Source organism: Alligator sinensis, unplaced genomic scaffold (genome assembly GCF_000455745.1).
Source record: "Alligator sinensis unplaced genomic scaffold, ASM45574v1 scaffold1432_1, whole genome shotgun sequence".
NCBI lineage: Eukaryota > Metazoa > Chordata > Crocodylia > Alligatoridae > Alligator > Alligator sinensis.
The window spans coordinates 14,610-22,985 of record NW_005843197.1 but is presented as its reverse complement, the minus strand read 5'-3'; the positions used below and the strand labels follow the sequence as shown (position 1 = coordinate 22,985).

General features: G+C 40.3%; 1 protein-coding gene across 1 annotated transcript in view; it reads left to right on the top strand.

Annotated features, from left to right (window-relative positions):
- The window catches only part of DEPDC7 (DEP domain containing 7), a 13,636-nt gene extending 6,944 nt beyond the window's left edge, over positions 1 to 6,692 (top strand). The window contains exons 5-9 of the mRNA XM_006037922.3: positions 3,244 to 3,455; positions 5,004 to 5,146; positions 5,796 to 5,921; positions 6,021 to 6,099; positions 6,373 to 6,692. Coding sequence (XP_006037984.1) covers positions 3,244 to 3,455; positions 5,004 to 5,146; positions 5,796 to 5,921; positions 6,021 to 6,099; positions 6,373 to 6,587 — 775 coding nt within the window. The 3' untranslated portion in view covers positions 6,588 to 6,692. The remainder of the gene's footprint in view (positions 1 to 3,243; positions 3,456 to 5,003; positions 5,147 to 5,795; positions 5,922 to 6,020; positions 6,100 to 6,372) is intronic.
- The last annotated feature ends 1,684 nt before the right edge of the window (positions 6,693 to 8,376 follow it).

Genomic DNA, 8,376 nt, shown 5'->3' with positions numbered 1-8,376 from the left:
CCCCCCCCAGCCAGTCTGGAGTGGCTAGAACAGGCATTACAAATGCTGCAGTCTGACCAGAGTGGCAGCTGCATTACATGTGGTGGCCTCCTGGGCTAGACTGTGTTGCATGCAGCTCCTGCTGTGGAACATGCATTGCACACGGTCTAGCCAGTCCAGGACCCATGCTGCATATGGTGCTTGCAGGCACAGTGTCTCAGACTGGCTAGAAAGGGCACTGCATGCAACATAGTTTCTGTTCCAGCCAGACTACCGCCCATGTGGTGGCCACTTCAGAATCTGCACCATGCTGTTGGATCAGGTATGCTGGGGGTGCAGGGGAGGGATCAGTGGGTCTAACCTGTCTAACATGTGGCATGGCACAGGGCCAAGACTAGGGCAGCATTGAAGTCCAGATAGCAGGGCTCTGTGCAGTGGATTTGGGACATAGGTTTGACACCCCTCGATTTTTAGAAACTACTTTCCAAGTAAGCAAACTAGCCGAGCTGTTAAGTTTTAAGTAAGTACCCAGCGCTCTTCTACATGTGAGAGATCCCAGTGGTGCTCAACCTACAATTGTGGGCTGAATCTGGTTGTTGGGGCTCCCCCTGGGTACGGAAACTTGGCACCAGAGGAGTATTGGTAGCGTTAATTGCTGTGGCTCTGCATTGCCACCACTCCCCATCCCCATGCCCTTGAATTTCTGGACCTGTGAGAATCCCTGCAGGCCTGATGACAAGGCCCCATGCACCTGTGCATGTTGTTCTATGGCTTCCTCCAGTGTGCTGAGCTATGACAGCGGGTTGAATTGCACCAGCAGACTGAACCCACATATTGAACCCATTGTAGATATGACCCATATGGTCTGGCCTGTGGACCGGCACTGCCCTCTCTCATTAGGTCCTCAGGGTCCAAAATGTTGAGCACCAATATACTATTCTTCGCAATGGTGACTCTAAGTATCCTTCCAGTTTGTGCTGGCTTAGAAACTTCTTTGTCTGTGGAACTACTTATTTGGCTGAAGATTATTTATTCCAGTTGTGATCTTTGACTGGAATGTTCTGGAGCATATACAATGGGAAACTGGCTGGAAAGTAACTAATTAAATTCCCTCTGTTTGTTTGTTTGTTTTTTTTGTTTAATGTGTTAGCAGTATCTCTTAGTTTAAAACCAAACCTGTGGGCATGGCAGAATTGGGGTATGACTGCTGTGTTAACTCCTGGAACTTCTGGAGTCCAGCATTGTTATGTAGTCTTATACTTCTGGGAGTTTGTAAACTTCTTCCCTCTTTTTATTATGGTTCTTGTAAACAAATGGCTACTGTTTTGAGATTTATAATGATTTTAGCTTTGAACATTTAATGCTTCTACTCACAATAGTTTAGTAACTTCTTTGGGCTGGGGTTGGGTGAACAAAAAGAAAACGGGGAAGGGGAGGAAAGGAAGGTGTCTGATAAAGTATGAGAATGAGGATAGATGGCCATGTTTTGCTATATAAATCCAAACCAAAAACTGAGCTGATGAAGTTTGTATCATTTGTCATTCTTTTAGATTCTGGAAACGCTGAACAATGAATGAACAGACTATATTTTTAAGTATGTTTAAGTTGCTTCAAAACTAAAATGAGGCTTGGCCAGAAATGTTTGTTTCTTTTACTGTGCTATTAAAAAATACAACAAAATATGAAGAATTCTTTTATCCAAGCTAGATCAATGTTCATATTTCGTTGGGAGCTATATAACCTAAAACATAGGATACCAACAATGTGGCTTTATTTTTGCTTTGTGTGATGTAATGTAGCTGGACAAATAGAATACTAAACTCCTTGGGAAAACAACCAGAGGTGCATACAGTTGCAACTTCATCCTAAACTACTAATCTGTGTTCATAGTCTATGCCTAGTGCTCTCATTTCAGAGCCCTTGTAGACTTCTGTTTTAGTAATTGGGTGTAAGGCAGAACAGGCTGGCACCTTAAAGATTTAACTGGTTCAGAGAGGCATAAGCTTTTGTAGGACACAGTTACAGCATCTGATGAAGTAGGCTGTTGCCTACAAAAGATTATACTTCTCTGAACCAGTTACTTGATAAGGCCCCTCTTTCCACCCCCCCCCCCAGTAGATGGTACATCTATTGCACAATTACCACACTACTTGTATGATCAATTGTGACGTGGCACACACTCAAATAATTTGTCATCGATAAAGGTGGCAACAAGCAGCAAACATGGTGAATAAGCCTCAGATATTCCGTGATAAATGTAGAACATCTTTTTATAGCTTGTTTTGTGTTGGGCTCTAATTTGAATTTTTGGCACGTTGCACATTAAACGAGAGGGCTTCCCTGGTCCTCCAGCATCCCAGGATTTACTACTCCCCCTTTTAAATTTTTTGGCTTTTGCCAAATAGCTAAATTGTTTTCAAATTCTGTCGACTGAGCAGAGCTCAGTCATTCAAGACTGTGTGGTGCTGTCACTGGAAAGTATCCTCCCTTCCAGACTCTTCAGATACTCCCAAATCCATGACTGGCATCCTACGTGCAAGCCCAGAGGCATGGTCTCACTTGCCCCTAGGCAAAAGGCCATAGGAGCAAGCTGGAGGGAAAGCCTGAGTAATTCCTGTACCTGCCACCAGGGCTGTCAAACACAGCCTGCAGCTGCCTGCAGAAAAGGGAGGAAGGGGATAAGCTCTCTACTCCCTCATTCTGGCTAGCAAACTGGGACTGGTGAATCACAATGACCTGGTCCCGTGCAAGGACCATGCCCCTTACAGAGAGCTGGAGTGACCAGTTGATCAGTGTGGGAGGGAGCCAGGTTCCTGGGGCTTGACCCTTTCCTAGGGACATCCCTGGAAACCTGGGCTATAGATGGCTCAAACATTTCAGGATCCTTAGAGCTAGACAGTAGTGTTTGCTATCTGTCTTACTGATAGCCTACCCTAGGGGCGGAGAGTTATGGAGCAGCCCTCTACTGGACCCTGTCTGGTGAACATGCCTTGTGTCATGCTCTAGATAGGGGGCTTTGAATATATGGCTGCCCATAGCACTTCACTTATTTTTTTGTTGCTACAAACTTTGTAGTTCAGCAAAAATAACGGGCCTACAGTGCCACTATCATGCCTTCTGCCTGACTTCAGACTAGCACAGATAACTACCTCTCTCTGCTTAGCAGTTGGGAATTTACTCTTTGTAAACATCCGCCTAGCCCACAGAATGCAAGTAGCTGTCTAACGTTTTATTGACAGATCTGTCTGTAATGGTTCTTTCTAGGACAGATGAATGGCTCTCTGCAGCAATAGATTGCTTGGATTATCTTCCTGATCAAATGGTGGTAGATATAAGCAGAAACTTGCCTGATCAACCTGACAAAACAGAGGCATGGAAACTACTGCTGTTTGATACTATTGGTGGCTACTACAGTCAGAAGGAGCCACTGTTAACCCATGCATCTGATATCCACACAGGAATTGCAGAGCTGCTGGGTAAGTGAAATGAAGATGAGATTCTAGGTTTATCTGGTAAGTAGATTGAAGGACTGAGTACTTGGTTATCAGATTTGTCTGTAGACACCATAAAGGAGTAGTATCTTACTTCCTAGTGGATAATTTTTGAGAGCTGAGAAGACTAGTTTAGGAATTTGATTGGCCAGATTTTCCTTAGTTGTATACCTTGTGTGGGCACAGCTGTGCAAAGTGTATGAGAAACTAACATTCTAATCTGCACAGGAGTTAATGAGTTATACAAGGTAAAGGAGTAGATCAACCCTGAAACTTGTACATATGCAATCATACAACTTCATTTTATAGATAAATAGGTAAATAGGTGGTTCTTTTAAGCCTTGTTTAGATTCTCTCTGGATGTTTATGAATTTAGCCTAGTAAAGCTTCCCCCTGCTCCCATATAGGCAACATGTGCTTTTTTTTTAAGTCATCTTCTCACAAGATGAATAGCCTAATATAGCCCATCTGTTTTTAAATAAATCTTCCCTTCTACAATACCTATTTAAAAAACCAAAGAAATCCAACAACAAAACACCCTCCAGGTCTTCAATGACGTAATTAACTCTGCATCAGTTAAGTAGTCATGTGTTTTCCTTTTGAAGATTTCACTGAAAGGGTTTCTTTGAAGATTTTATTATATAGGACTGCTGGCTGACACCATTGAAGGTCACAAGCATATTAACTATCTTTGTACAGCTGTCAGTTTGTAGTAAAACTTGACAGTTCAATTCTGTTTTGCTGACTGAAGTCGAGTAAAACTATAGGCTAAACCACTCTGTCACCAAGTTATCAAAACCTGTTATAGTGTAGCTTGCAAATAGCTGCAAGTTATTTACATTCCAGGTTATCTCCTAATGTAGTTCAGTTGGCAGAGCTATGTTGATGTTTCAATGTGTGTCCTGGTGAGCAAGAAAATGATGCTAAATGTTTGAGCCCAAATGCCATTGGCCATTTTCATGTGGTAGTTAAAGAACACTAAAGAATTTTAAATGTGTTTTCTTGCTGGAACTAGAGAATGCCTCATTGATATGGCTTTAAAATGGCATGTACCAATAATTGGATATTCTTTAAAATCAAGGGGTTTTTTTCTAAAAGAGGTTTCATTATAAACCTCAGCTCTGTATGAGGAAGAATGACTACATGATGCAGTGCAGGGAGGGATAACTGGCTTTGGCTTGCTTGTATAGAGGTAAATTATTCTTCTTAAGTGACTTTAGAAAGGAAGTAGCTTCTTTTATAGGAGGGTTGGGGTTTGTTTATTTTTTCTGTATTTTAACAAGAATAAAACATACCTCCCCTTCTCTCTCTCTCTCTCTTTCCCCCCCCCCCCCAACAAAAAACCAAACCCAAAACCAAACCAAGACCCTTCAATCTCTGTTTTTAAATATGCAGCTTCCTTTAATGGGTAACTTCTAATGGTTGTTGTGAGTGTGAATTCAGAAACATGTACGTATAGTCAATTCTGATTTAGCTCTCCAAGACCAGTTTGTAGGCTTACGCTCCTGCTATTATCTTTGTGTTTTGTCTCAGTGAATGGAAAGACTGAACAGGCTTTAGAGGCAATTCAGCTCTACTTAAAGCTTCTGAATAGCCAAACTAGAGAGGAGTTCAGAAGGTTGTTGTACTTCATGGCAGTTGCATCTTATCATTCGGAGCTCAAGTTGCAGAAAGAGGTAAAAGGCAAAGTTGCATAAACAATGTCAAAGATTGCATGCCTACATCAGTATGAGGCAAACAAAACTCTTGTGGCAGAGGCAGTATCTTTTATTAAACCAACTGAATAGTAGCAATTGGACACCCTCAGGTAACAAGCCTACTTCTGGCTACTGTCTGTACCTCCCTTGCATACTCACAGAGCAACCTTGTTTAAAATGGACTGTTTAAATTCAGGGGAACCTTGCCGTCTTTTAACTTCCCTTTGCAAAATGAAGCTTCATTTCTACCTGGGAGAACATTTGCAATCTTTGAATTCTCCTTTGCCTGAAGAAGGGTGTTTTGGGCCTGAAAGCTTGCAAAGAAAAGAATATTTTTGCTAATATTCTGTTGGTCTAATAAAAGATATCGCCCCTACCACAAGAGTTTTGTTTGCCTACATCAGTCTGATGCTTCTATAATTTTCCCTGTAGATGTGTAACTAGGACATTTACCTCAGTGCATGTTCAATATTGAGTTTTATATATAAAAACGCAGTTCACAGAAATTGTCTTTATTTGCTACCTATGATGAGCCGAAAGGGAAAAAGTTACTGTGGTATCCTTTAGTCTACCTTTTTCTTTTTTTTTCATCCTCCCCCCTCTTTTTTTCCCCCCCCCCCTTATTTAGACTGATAATAGGATGGTTGTGAAAAGAATGTTTTCTAAAGCTATCATCAACAATAAGACCTTATCCAAAGGAAAAACTGACCTCCTAATTTTGTTCTTGGTGGATCATCAAAAAGATGTTTTAAAGGTAAGACCTAAAAAGCATCCATATTATTTATTTGAACTACTTTATCTTAAACAGTATTAACTGAATGTATTTGGGTTGTCTCCTCCCTTTTTATTCAAGATCCCAGGGACACTACATAAAATGGTTAGTGATAAGCTGGTGGCTATACAACAAGGTCAAGATCCTAGTAAGAATACAGGTAACCACTTAAAACTTTCTACAGTTTTAAACAGTTGTTTTTTTGTTAGAGTAATTCTTACTATCCAGATTTTAAAAAGTAGCCTCAAAGTACACACACATTCCTGTTTTCAGGTTTGGATATATAGTAAAAAGAACTGGGCCAATGCAAAGGGGCTTCAAGTGACAATTTTGCAATTTTATTTTAAATGCAAACTTGCTTGCAAAATATAGGATGGCTAGATAACTCTCACGGCTTGCAAGCAATCTGAATGTCTTTCATATCTGTCTTCAGGCTACACCTTCTGCCAAAAACTTGATGAGGGGGAGTATTGCAGCAATACAGAGAAGACTACAAAAGATGAGTTGTTATCTTTGCTAAAAACCATTGATGAAGATTCAAAACTCTCTGCCAAAGAGAGAAAAAGACTGCTAGATCAGTTTCATAGTAGTAATCCAACTATTTTTATGCAGTATTTTGGTGACAGACTTACTAATATGTGTGTGTAACTAAAAAATAAATGTGAATTATGTTCTATGTAGTAGTATCCAAAAACACCTAATATATTGTAAATTTTGTATTCCAATAACTAATAAAGTTAAATTTTGTGGAAATTAGTAGAACTTTATTTCTAACAAGTTCAATTAATCTGGGGCCTCGTTTGTATTTATGAAATTTGTAATTCTTAAACTATAGTGCAGTATTGCCAGCAAAAGGGCACTAAAGTACATGAAGCCAAGCCTATAGTAAGAAGCACCTTACGTTTGCATTTCATGTAGCTCCTCAGTTCTGACTAAGCTAGCTGACAACCAACTATCAACCAAGCTCAGTTCTTGCTATTGCAACTCTAAGGCCAGGCTGAAACAAGGCTGTTTGTAGCCCAGTTTTGTCACCACATCAATAGGGGCTGCAGGCACCAAACAGAATCAGACACTTGATTAAGTGTCTTAAGCCTATGGGCTTGGCTTCATTAGTCCCTGAACATTGTTGTGGGGTTTTTTTGTTTGTTTGTTTGTTTGTTTTTTTCATAACTTCAGCATTCAAAAGATGTTGTTTTTGTTTTAAAATCAAAACTGCATTAAGGAAACTTTGGACTAACTTTTTAGGGCCAAGCAAGTTTAATTCTGTATTTGAAGCAGAAGGCAGGGAAGGGTAACTGGTTCAGGAAGGCATACCACTTAATCTGTAAGGTGCTATCCTGCCTTGCCTTCTGCCTGGATTTTTAGATTCAGACTAATATGGCTAGCTATCTCTTTCTCTCTCCAATATCTGGAGAAAATGATTAACTTGCTTGACCCTGAAAAGCTAGTACTGTACAAAGAAATGTTTGCTTTATGTTGTAGTTTGTTTTGGGTGGTGGGTTTTTTTTTTTTTTTGGATTTTGTTCCTCACAACAAATTGTTCGTTCTTGATTTTTATCCTACTTTTAACTGACCTTGTGAGAGAGATGGTTCAAATTAACATCTTTCCTTTTTTAATGTGTATAGTGTTTTTTGTTTTGTTTTTTAACTGGAGCAGTACTACAGTAGTGTGCAAAGCTTATGTCTAAAGATCAGTTGCTTGCTATTTCAACTTGTATTAGACTGCCAATTAAACTCTCGTGAAGATGTTTCTAGTTCCCATTTTAGACAAATTGGCACAAGTCTGAACAATATATAGGGGAAATAACTTAATCAAGTGTCTGATCCTGTTGGGTGCCTACAGCCCCTATTGATGGGGTGACACAAAGCTGGCCTGCAAACAGCCTTGTTTCAGCCTGGCCTTAGAGTTGCTATAGTAAGAATTGAGCTTGGTTGATAGTTAGTTGTCAGCTAGCTTAGCCAGAACTGAGGAGCTACACGAAGTACACATGTAAGATGCTTTGTTACTGCATAATGATTCCTAGTGGTTTTCAGTTAGGGCAAAACTTGTAGCTACAGTTGACAAGGAACAAGCATGAGAAGACTGTAGGTTGTACAGCATCAACACACATGATGTGTCCACATCAATCTACAGGGAAAACCTAATGCTGCATAATCCTGAGTGTCTCTGCATTTTCTTCTGTGCCACTAAAGACTGACTGACTACCTTCCTACAATCTCCCTAATGGCAAAGACCCAATCTTGCCTTACTTGGAGTTGAGAGTTTCAACAATCCAACAAGTTTGGTACCAGAAACATGCTTTAATTCTTGATGCATCTTCCTTGCAGTACAGCAACTCTAACCTTGCATCTTTGCTGTCAGGTTTCACTGGGTATAGAATATAACTACTGTTGGGGGGGACCCTAATATTTCTCTGAGCAGAGTAAGAGTAGTGGA